Source organism: Hesperophylax consimilis, chromosome 6 (assembly GCF_061612785.1).
Source record: "Hesperophylax consimilis isolate HC1 chromosome 6, BYU_Hcon_1.0, whole genome shotgun sequence".
Taxonomy (NCBI): domain Eukaryota; kingdom Metazoa; phylum Arthropoda; class Insecta; order Trichoptera; family Limnephilidae; genus Hesperophylax; species Hesperophylax consimilis.
The window spans coordinates 35997112-36009395 of NC_142841.1; the positions used below are offsets into that span (position 1 = coordinate 35997112).

Below are 12284 nucleotides of genomic sequence, written 5' to 3' on the forward strand. Positions count from 1 at the left end.
AACTATTTCTCTATTGTTAAAGTATACAAAGAAGATCAAATATGTGAATAAATTATTCTCGACTTAACTTCTAACTAATGAAATATAGAGAACTTGATATTTACAATCTAAGGACATGAAATCAATTAAAGTTGATCAATTACTTAAACAAATGTGATGTCTTTGCCTTTTATATAATGTCCTTTTACATTTAAGATTTTACTGTGGCATTGGGACGGCGGAATAATAGTCAATATATTGTAATTAACTCGAATGGCAGGGGATAATGAATAGATTCTGGACAACCTTATACTACATTTATAAGAGTCGTCGACTTGCAAAACACTTCTGGAAATTTCTGCTGGCTCTGATTCATTCACAAAAAATGCTTAAAGAAAATTGAAAATAAATAAATGGTTAATATTTTTCGAGAAATATCTAAAAAATGATGTATAATCTTGATAGTTAGAATAAGAGTTGTAAGCCAGTTGTATGCCAGAGACGGTTTTACAAGTCGACGACTTATACCTCTGATGTTAGGTAAAAAAAACAAAATAGGTTTCACAAGAATATCACACCTTTTAAAGAACAACTCTCCTTAATAGTGACAGGAACACCCAAGAAGGGTTTTTCCTTCTGCAGTTTCTTGAGAGCCACCTCACTAGTGATGTTGCTCAGCAGTTTGTCCACCTTCTGGGCTTCTTCCACAGCCGTGCTGAACCTGTTTTCCACAACCGCATTGAGGAGTGGATTCACGGCTTTCACCCTTTCGATGAACACCTCCACTACATGCTGACTAGTTACCTGCAAAATGGTCAGTTATTATCATTAATTCATTTCATTTCGTCTTCCCTATTCCCTATTCAGGTCACTTCAGTAAAGAAAACACTCTCCGGTTAAAAATATTCATCTGCATTAATTTACAATAGAAACGATTTACATAATGAATTGCACTCTTTTAATCTCTACCCAGATAAAGGCCGGCTCGGTCCTACTCCCGTGTACGTAGAAGGGTGTTTTAAGGGAACTCATTGTAGTTATAAACAAAAGAGATCAAACCAATACAATTACAAAGAACTGACAGAAACTGTGTTTTTTTTTGTTGTTTTTTTACATTAACTGCACACAGAAGGCCCTGAGGAAAATGATTTCCCTTAGGGCCTGCGTCATCTCTGTGGATGGTTTTTTGAGGAGAGGAAGGAGTGAACATGGTCTTGAAGTATTGATGAAGCCTATGTTGTAGGAGGGAGGAAACACAGTGTCCGGCAAATCTTTCCACAGCCGAGCTGTTGAACTCAAGAACTAATCATAGAAGCCACCCGTTCTGTGTCAATCGTGCAAAATTGTTGGGCACGCGTTTACAGTTGAACCCTGAAGTAGCACCCTACTTTACTACATAAGCAATAGAAAAACTTCTTTATCATATAACCAGAGAGAAATAGACACGACAGCAGGGCTTAGTCAAGCTCCAAACCTAATACTTTAAGATTTACACCATAGAGGGCAATAGTACTCACCTTTTAGGCCTAATTTCTTTTTTTAAATTCCCACTATCCCATTCAGCTCGGGGACTCATCACCTCGATAAGGTCCTGTTCTACTAACCATGTGACTCTATCCTACAGACTATCACTTGGATATGCTCGAAATGAATCATCAGCTAGTCAAAAGAGAGATGTGCTTATTGCTGTACATTTCTATCATGAAGAGCATTATTTCTATGTTCCCAATGGTTATCTCCGTCACCAACAGCATAGAATTTTCTCCCAACTCATTGTCATCTCCCAACCTGCAGGACTAACTTGCAGGACTAACTTGCCAATTGGTCATGCTGGTGGGGAGGGCAATCTTGTTGAATAGAATTAATTCGGACATCAACATATTTAGCAAAATGAAACGGCATGCTACGTTCCTGATGGAACATTTTGTAGCTTTTTTATTTCATTATATTTTTATACTAGCGTAGACCCTTGAAATATCACAAAATCTGACTTTACTTATCAAGAATTACCCTAAGAAATTTTTACAAAAGAAATACACATTTCAAACATAAAATTTAAATAATTTTCTGGTAAAAAAGAATTATATTATAAGTAGGTTACATTATTCCTTGTCTGAATTCTCGACACAATTAGTAACAATTTTGAAAATGACAGTTAAATTCAAAACCCGGAGGTACTATCACTCACAGATAGACCGAGGGAAATTATTTTCCTCAGGGGCATGAAGGGCAGGTAGGAATCTGAGGGTCGGTGTGTCCAGGAGTGATGGATGCAAGAATCCATCCCTCTCATCGTGTTCGGGCGTAACGCTAATAAATTATAATTATTATATTACCTACATCCTATTGTTCCCACCTTGCCATCGGGAGATAAGGATTTCGTCTGACCGGCGCTATTACAATTTCTAACACATACCGATACACGTCTCGGGTCATACCTTTCATGGGCATTTCTTTCGTGGTCGATATTGAGTGACAGAACAAGATAAATACTGTGTGAGTTTGGTGCTACCACGGAGGCTGTAAGGAGATACATGTACAAGGTAGGACTTTTCCTTAATTCTGGTGGCATCCTCAAATACCTATCCTGTTACCGTATATTGTTCAATTGCACCCGACAAAGACGCTAAGTTTTCAAGAACTATCGAAACACATCGGTATAAGGCAATGCGTCGAAAGAGTCCGGCTGGAGAGGTCAAAAGATCATAAAACCAGTTTCCCCCAATCAGGCCCGCCACGCAGTAGGTGGCAGATGCATTCGTCACCGAGACTTGACAATTCTTACCCCATGAACCCCTGATAAGTCACCAAACGTAGCGAACCTCTTGGGGTAATCTATGGCAGAAGTGTTGTTTATCCAATAAATTCCCTAAAAGCCTCCAAAATGTAAATTTAATTTAATTTATTCTTATGATAATAAAGTGAAATATTACCTTCTTACTCCTGATGAGTTCAGCAAGCTTGGTAGCGCTGGTCAGTAGCAGGGGTTCCTTCACCGCAGGAAGCCTCTCGCTGGGCCTCCGAGACACCAGCCAGAAGATGGGCCGAGTCAGATAATCCAGCAGGATCAGTAAGACTCCCACAAACCAAACTGTCGGCTCCATACTGGAATTAACAATTTTTGATAATAAGTACTTGTTTGATGAAGCTTTTGCAAGTTTGGAGATACGGAAAGAATCTAAGGCTAAGGCGTGTAATTTTTTCAACAGAACGTCACTCACAACAAAACACATATTCCCATATTTGTACAACATCTATATATATTTACCAAAACCATAGACATATGAATATTAGTAGACCTGCCCTAAGTGATTAAAAGCGTATTATCCCCACTCCCCATACCGGTTCCATTGGAACCGGCTGGGCTGGCGTATGGCCTCAAGTGAAATTTGAAAACGTGACGTCATCATTCTTGTGCGAACTATGGTCGAGGCATCATCGGTTCATTTTACGAAATAACAAGGCAAAATGTTGACTTGTACTATGAAAACTTGTAAAAATAGATGTGAAAAAGAGAATAAACCCAATTGTCGTATTACATTCCATATATAAGCATTATTTTACTTTATTTTAAGCAAATTCACATCGTATAATATAGATCAGTTTTTTTTTTTTTTTTTTTTTTTTTTTTTTTTCGGTCGGAGGCGGTTTACTTAAGTTCCCCGCGAGCACTTAGGCCATAGGCCCATTGTACTATCTCCCATTTTACCTCATTCCCTTGCCAGTAACCCGGTCCCTTTAATGAAGTTCACCAGGGCTGTCATTGGATATGTGGCGATGTCTTCTGGTTCCACACTGTGTCTTCCCAGGTATCTGAGCCTTATTCCCAGCAGAGCGGGACATTGGCACCATAGGTGAATTGGAGTCTCTTCCTCCTCTTCACATTTCCTACAGATGTTGGTGTTTTCCACTCCCAACAGTTGCATGTGTCTCCTGAGATGGCAGTGTCCCGTTAATAGTCCTACCAGTTCCCTCAGTGAGTTTCTGTCCATATCGAGTAGTTGCCTGGTTCGGTTAGGGTCCGGTCCGTTTATGAGTACTTTAGATTGCCTCATTCCGGGTGCCTTCTTCCATTCCTTCCAGTGTTGGGATTTGACCCACCTCTTGATATGTAGTTTGGTGTGGCAAGCTGCTACTCCTACGGCCGGCTCGGATCCCGCAAGTGGTGCTTTCGCCCCTTTCCTTGCTAGTTCGTCAGCCCGCTCGTTGCCCTCAATACCTTTATGTCCTGGTACCCAGAGCAGGGTTACTTTATTGATGGTCGCCAGTTCTATAAGGATAGTCCTGCATTCCATCACCAGTCTGGAGTCGCATCGGTTACTTTCCAGTGCCATTAAGGCCGCCTGGCTATCTGAACATATATTTATGTTCTTATTTCTGTACCCGATACTCATATTCTCCTGTGCGCAGGCTAAGATGGCTTTCATCTCAGCTTGAAACACAGTGCAGTGCATTCCTAGAGGTATACTGAGTTCCCTCTTAGATCCCTGTAGACAGACCCCGGCCCCTGTTCCTTCCTCCATCTTGGACCCATCTGTGAACCAGATTAGTTCCTGTTTGGAGTTTGGACCTGGGACCGAGTCCCATTCCTCCCTTGTGGGGTACGTCACTTTAAACAGCTGTCCGAAGAAGTATTCGGCTTGCTTGCCGTCCTGCTTCATCCCAGCCGTCGGACTAATTGCCCTCAGTCTTATTCCTATCTCCGTGTGACTGTTTCTGGGCAACTCTCCTCTCCATTGGCCATTGCAATGTAACCTGTAGGCTGCCGCCATCGCCGCCCCCTCTATTTCTATGTTTAGTGGGGGTAGGTTCAGCAGCACTCCCATGGCTAGTATTGGAGTGGTTCTCATGGCTCCTGTGATGCTTCTGCATGCAAGTCCCTGTATGTGATTGAGTGTGACCATCACTGTTTTCAGTGTTGTTCTCCTCCACCAGACCAGGGCTGCGTGCATGATCCTTGGTTTTACAACGGCTGTGTAAAGCCATTGCATCATTTTAGGTTTGAGACCCCACGTTCTGCCGCAGATTCGCCTAGTTGCCCACATCAGAGCACAGGCCTTTCTGCCTACAGTTTCCACCTGGTTTTTCCAGCTCAGTTTGGCATCTATGATGACTCCGAGGTACTTAACCGTGTCAGAGGGTTCTAATTCCTTTCCATAGAAGGTTGGATTGCTCCATCCTTCTAGTTTCCTTTTACGCGTAAAGATTACTAGTTCTGTCTTGTCTGGGTTGACTGACAGTCCTGTTTCTTCACACCATTCTTCCACTGTTGCCAGTGTTGACTGTATAAGGCCTCGGGTTGTGTCTGCATCCCAACACCTTATTATGGTTGCAATGTCATCCGCATACCCTTGCGTATATAGGCCCCTGTTGTTGAGTTTCCGGATGAGGTTGTCCACCACCAGGCTCCACAGCAAGGGTGATAAGACCCCTCCCTGTGGACACCCTCGTGTCACCAGCACTTTGATGCTTACCTCACCCCTTGTCACCGTAAGTATCCGGCCTGAGAGCATGTTCCTCAGCCACCTTCTGGTGGTTTTGTCGAGTCCATGTCTTTCTGCCGCTTCATCAATGGATTTAATAGTGGTGCAGTTAAATGCTCCCTCTATATCCAGGAATAGCCCTACCGCCAGTTCCCCAGTCGCTTGTGCCTGCTCCAGTTTGTACACCAACCTGTGCAGTGCCGCGTCGACTGACTTACCTGCTTGGTAAGCAAATTGTAACTCGTGGAGGGGCTTCTCTTTCAGTGCCCCGTCCCTTATGTGCCTGTCCATTAGCCTCTCCATTGTCTTCAAAAGAAATGAGGTGAGGCTAATTGGGCGGAATGCACCTGGTTGGTCGTAGTCAGCTCTCCCCGGTTTGGGTATGAACACTACCCTTGTCTTCCGCCATGGTATGGGGATGTATCCGAGGGCACAGCATGCCCTCAGGATCTTCGTCACCGGAAGTAGGATTGTATCTAGGCCCCTCTGTAGAAGTGCCGGAAAGATTCCATCCTCTCCTGCGCTTTTAAAAGGGTCAAACCCTCTGATTGCCCATTTAACTCTGGAGGGAGTAACTATTTTAGCCGCAGTGTCCCAGTCCTTACCTTCCCGTGTAACTCGGGCTGGTGGTGAACCGGTGTCATCTGCTTCTAACTTTTTGTAGCCGGGAAAATGTTTCCCCAGCAGTACCTCCAACTCCTCCTCCCAACTGTTGGTAAATCCTCCATCTGATTTTTTGAATGGGCCTTTTGCTGCCCCTGGGTCTTTTGCAAGAATTTTTTGGATTCTTGCAGTCTGTGGGATGGTTTCCACCTCCCCACAGTATTTCTCCCAGGAGCATGTTTTGGCTTTCTGGATTGCCACCTTGTACTCTTTCTGGTATTGCTTGTGGGCATCCCAGTTTCCTGACTTTTTGGCCTTGTTGAAAGCTTGCCTTACTATTTTCCGTAGCTCCTGGAGTCTTCTGCTCCACCACGGTGTTTTGTCCCTGGTACTTGTCTTCAGAGGGCAGCTATTTTCGTATGCCCTTATCATTGAGTCCCTCAGTACTTCTACTGCGTCCTCAATTTCTTCGGGGCAGCCGTATTTAGCTGGGAATCTTGTCATTCCTATATTTAGTTCCTCCGAGTATCTAGTCCAGTCAGTTGCTTTTGGGTTCCTATATGTATCGGTCCCCGTTTTGCTTGTTTCTCCCTCTAGTTTAAATTCTATGTGTCGGTGGTCCGACAGGGATGGTTCGTCCGATACTCTCCATCCTGAGACTCTCAATGTTCCTAGGGTCAGGTCTATCACCTCCTGTCTGTTACTTATAACGAAGGTGGGTTCCCTACCTCTATTAAGAATCTCAAGGTTCACTGTCATCAGGTATTCCAGGAGGTCCTGTCCTCGTTTGTTGATGTCCGTACTCCCCCACACAGTGTGGTGCGAGTTAGCATCTGCTCCGAGTATCAGTTCCCTACCCTTCTCCCTGCAGTCCTGGACGAGTCTCGTTATTTCCCTTGAGGGTGGTGGTTCCACAGAGTCATAGGGCATGTATGCTGATGCCACAACTACTTCCCTGCTTCTTTGGTCCAGCGTGACCTGTAGCTTCACAGCCACTAAGTCCCTACTGCAGTGTTCGGGTAGCAGTGTGCCAGGTATCCCTCTGATGAGAATACAGGCCCTGGGTCTGTCCCCCGACTCGTTATAATAGAGTAGACCTTGGTTCATGTTTAGTCCTCTGACCTTCCCCCTATAAGTCCAGGGTTCTTGGATCAGCGCGACGTCCACACTGTCCCGGGTGACTCTACTGCTAAGCACTGCAGTCGCTGCCGGACTGCGGTGCAAGTTTATTTGAATGAACTGTAAGTTTTTAGCCATTACTGCCTAATCCTTGGGTCATTCCTCCTATTTACGCTCCTCGGTGTTAGGAGGGCGCACCGTGAAAGTGGCCTTCCTTATCCCGACATGCGCTATTTTCCAGGTCCCCTGATGGTCCCTGCATTTCCACGTCTGGATCCCCTGGGGGATCCCGCCGCGTTGCGTCCGTCGGAGGTCCTTCTTTACGGTTCCCAGAGGGCCCCTCAAGGGAAGAGTCCACCAGGGTGGTCCCATCTCTCCTCTCCACTTCCTCTTGGTTCCTCAAAGGCCCCAAGAGGGATGAGTCCACCGAGGCGGCCTCAACTCCTCCTTCCACTCCCCCTAGGTTCCTTAAAGGTCCCTCGTCAGTGTTGTCTTTGTTTTTGCAGTCCATATTTGGTCCCACGAGTATCTAGGGAAATAAAAGGTCCACCCCAGCAGAGCCCCGAATGCCGGGGTAAGGTCTGTATACTCCGAGATGCGACCTTGTGTCTCGGAGGAACCGTTCGTGACACTGTTCCCCAGTGTCATTCAGCCCTGAGCACGGTATCCCACACCTTAGCTTGGGATGGCTATTGCAGGTCGTGTTTCCACTCCCTGAGCGATGGGTTCGCCACACTCCCTACGCTAAATCAGTTTTAGAAACATATTATACTATCATATCGAGAAACGTCTGGACGCGAAACACAAAGCTGGTTGGTTGCTGGGAAGTAAATTATGAACATTTATAAAAGTGTCTTAACTAAATACTTAAACGAAATATTCGACTCTGAAAATACAACCGAATTTTTTTGCCGAATTTGGACTTCGCAAATTTGTTCATAACGTGGCGAGTAATTTGCGCTCCCATGTAAAAATGTCTATTCATTCCAAAGCAGATTTTACTTTTAAGAAGTAAATGGTGATATTATAATGCGAGATGCCTATTTACTGTCAGATTGATTTATTGACGAATCACAGTCAGCCTTACGCCCTTCGTTCTTCAACAGTTGATTTTACCCCTCGCCATTATCTTCTCGTCTATTAATTCCTATGTCTGTGACCAAAACTATATATCAGAATCCATGTCTAAGAAGTTACAAGTTGATTAAGTCTATACTGATTTCAGCAAAGCATTTGACAAGGTTAATCACGATCTGTTGTTAAAAAAGCTTCATAAATTAGGAATAGCAGGGTATCTATACATGTGGTTTAACAGTTATTTAAGTAACAGGCAATTGGCCGTTAAAATTGATGGCTTTATTTCTTATAAATTTAAAGCTACCAGCGGTGTCCCCCAAGGGTCACATTTGGGACCAATTTTATTTTTGATATTTGTGAACGATGTGCTCACTATATTCAACGATGTCGAAGTTTCAATGTTTGCGGACGATATGAAAATATACAAAGCTATAAGAAATATGAAAGACTGTCAAACATTGTCAAATAACTTGCGTAAACTATTTGTTTGGTGCCAAGAGAACTATCTAGAACTAAATATAAACAAATGTCTAATTATGAGATTTCGTAGAATAAAAAATCCAATTATTTATGATTATTCCATCAATGATGTAGTTCTAACCGCTGTAACCGAGGTGAATGATTTAGGTGTAAACTTTGACCAAAAACTGAATTTTATAAATCATATTGAAATTACTTCAAATAAAGCTTTGAAAATGTTGGGTTTTGTTATAAGAATTTGCAGCCAATTTAAAAATATTCAAACATATAAACATTTGTATGTGTCATTGGTTAGGAGTCAAATTGAGTACAACTCGACAGTGTGGGCACCTAGTTACGCTAGTCACGATAGAAAGAATTCAAAAAAAAAATATTAAGATTTATTAATATCAGAATGGGTATTACAAGGGAATGCGTCAACTATGATTATCTACTATGTCAGCTTAATTTATTAAAATTATCTGAACGTAGAATAGTTAATGACCTAAAATGTTTATATAAAATCATAAATTCAATAATTGACAGCCCTGAACTATTATACTTGATTTCCTTACATATACCTCGCAAACCAACATTGAGGCATTATCTACCGTTCTATTGTGATAACTCCAACACAGAATCTCAATTCTATACCCCCGTTCGCCGTATACAAAATTTGGGTAATGACTATAAAGATGTTGTTGATATATTCAACACATCATTCACCACATATAAACAAGTCATTACCCAATTTATTTTGGAAAAAAGAATATCAAATACAATATAATTTAACTACACAAACTAAGTAGCTTCATTTTATTTCGTTTTTGACATTATTTTTGTTTAAGAGGTTGTGTTTTATTATGTATTTTATTTCCTTTTTGATTTTGTTTTTTGATTTTACTTTGACTTTGTTTTATTTTTTATTTGTTGTGTTCTTTGTAAAAAACAAGAAAATAACATGTAAAAGCCCTGCCGGGCGTAAATTTATAAAAAATAAATAAACATCAATATACATATCTAGGGAAAAAATACTTCAACAGCCTACTGGAAAACATTGTAACAATTAAAGGCGATAAATGGTCAGTACATAAATACCAATTCAATGAAAAAAAAATTACTGAGTTAACTTGATTCAAAACCAATTACTTTCCTAACTAATGATTGTATTATTTACTAAATTTGTACACAAAATTAAAACATTCATAATTACTTGAAAACCTACCTAAATAAAATTATACTAATCACCATAATGCTCACTCCTCTTCTAAATACAAACTTTCATTAGTGTGAAGAAGAAAATGTTATCAAGTAATTAAGTATAATAACTGTATAACACAATGTAAATAATCTTGTATTTTGTAAACTAGCATTTTTATTCAATAATAAAATTACATTAAAAATTAAAAAGATTAAGAAACACATAGATACTTAGATGGTTTGAGAATGTAAATGGTTGAACAGAGAGGAGCGCCAGGAGAACATATTATGCGAAAGTCAATCAAATACTTAAGTCTGCTAATGTCAAGAGTGAAATAAAAGAAGAATGAGACAAAAGAATTCTTTATAGTTTAATGTTGGAACAGACAAATTCATTTTAAAAATAGAACCCATGCGTTTTTTGCTGTGAATGTTGTCAAATTATGAAATTGAAATCAAGTAACATCATATAATTAAAGAATTGTTTAGCATTTTTAGCATCAACGAAGCTGCCTTTAAAAGAAAAACTCTGTTATTGTTATTACTAGTGTAGTTGATATACCCACTGTCTATATTTATGTAAGAATTTTCATTAACAAATGTATGCAACCCTTAGGAGCCAGAACCCTGCAATTGTAGTGTAGAAGAATTATGCCCACGCATGTCTCAAAGCACTGCAATTACAGTGTCGAGGTTATACATTTATTTTGCCTTTGGACATTACTTTTGCAGGGTTTGTTAAACACAAAAATTAAAATGTCACTTATGTATGGTATTGTCTTCACGTTGGCCAAAAAATGTAGCAGGTTAAAAACGTTAATAAATTAAATACCTTTGTTTTTTATTTTTTATTTACATACATTTGTTAACATGTAATTGTTGGGTTATGTAATATAATGTGTATTTGTTGGGGTTAGCTGGAAGAAATAGGATGTAACCAATAAACTATACCCTTTGAACTCTGTATTTTTGTGCAGTAAATATTTTTTTGAATTTGAAATTGAACACATTAAAATGATAAATTTTGTAATATTTTTAAAATTAATAAATAAATTGAATTAGTCAAATTCAACATCAGCTCTTACTAATTCTTGTCTAACTTATCTAATTCTTGACTAAATTATCTAATTCTTGTCTAACTTATCTAATTCTTGACTAAATTATCTAATTCTTGTCTAACTTATCTAATTCTTGACTAAATTATCTAATTCTTGTCTAACTTATCTAATTCTTGACTAACTTATCTAATTCTTGACTAACTTATCTAATTCTTGACTAAATTATCTAATTCTTGTCTAACTTATCTAATTCTTGACTAACTTATCTAATTCTTGTCTAACTTATCTAATTCTTGACTAACTTATCTAATTTTTGTCTAACTTATCTAATTCTTGACTAACTTATCTAATTCTTGTCCAACTTATCTAATTCTTAATTGAATTATTGTAAATTGTACCGTCCTACAAGATAAAGTTTATATATACATATCATTAAAAATAATACATTTTCTACGATAAGTAGTTTCCTCAGAACAGTTCTGAGAAATGATTTTTTTAAATTTTAACGCGGTATTCATATCCAAATGGATATACGCTCAAGTTATCACGAGATAAAAATATGTACTTAAGGTTAAACGCAACGCTTGTTATATTCTACGTGTTCATAGATGGCGTTAATTAAATAATTTTATTAAAATACGCTTTTGCAAAGTATTTCTTTACAATATTAAGAAAAATCATTTGTTTGCGCCCGTATATACGCAATATGAATATGAATCAATAGTTTTGTTCGTTTAAAAACTCAATTATTTCGAGAAAGGCATACAAATACAATATTGTACCGATTATTCAATCCAATAAAGTATTTGCATGCCTTTCTCGATAGAATTGAGTTTTTATATAGACAAAACTATTTATTCATATTCATATTGCGTATATGCGGGCGCAAACATATAATTTGTCTTAATACTGTAAATCAATACCTTGCAAAAAGCGAATTTTGATCCAATTAATTAATTACGCCATCTATGAATATGTAGAATATAACTAGCGTCGCGTTTAACCTTAAGTTATTTTTTTTTTGAATTTCCACAATATCAACAGAAAAATTTATTTACTTGCATTAATTTTTCCAATCATAATAGGTATTGTAAAAACACATAATTATTTGTATGTCAGTAATCGTAAAATTATTTTAATTGAAAAGATGGAATTATTAAACATTTTGTAAAAAAATCATAGGAGCTGAACCGTCTCAGACAGGAATACCTAGTGAGGAGGACTATGTATGGAAAATATTATGAATTACCTTTTTAACTTATAATTGATATTATGTTAAAAAAAATATTATGTATCGAAAAAAAAA

General features: G+C 39.1%; 1 protein-coding gene across 2 annotated transcripts in view; it reads right to left on the reverse strand.

Moving 5' to 3' along the window:
- Nucleotides 1-12284, reverse strand: part of LOC149423290 (fatty-acid amide hydrolase 2-B-like) — a 100892-nt gene that overhangs the window by 11388 nt on the left and 77220 nt on the right. For both annotated transcript variants that reach the window (XM_089632941.1, XM_089632940.1), the window contains 2 exons: nucleotides 2913-3084; nucleotides 558-783 (listed from right to left, as the gene is read on the reverse strand). In XM_089632941.1, the coding sequence (XP_089489067.1) occupies nucleotides 558-783; nucleotides 2913-3083 (397 nt within the window). In that variant the 5' untranslated portion in view covers nucleotide 3084. The remainder of the gene's footprint in view (nucleotides 1-557; nucleotides 784-2912; nucleotides 3085-12284) is intronic.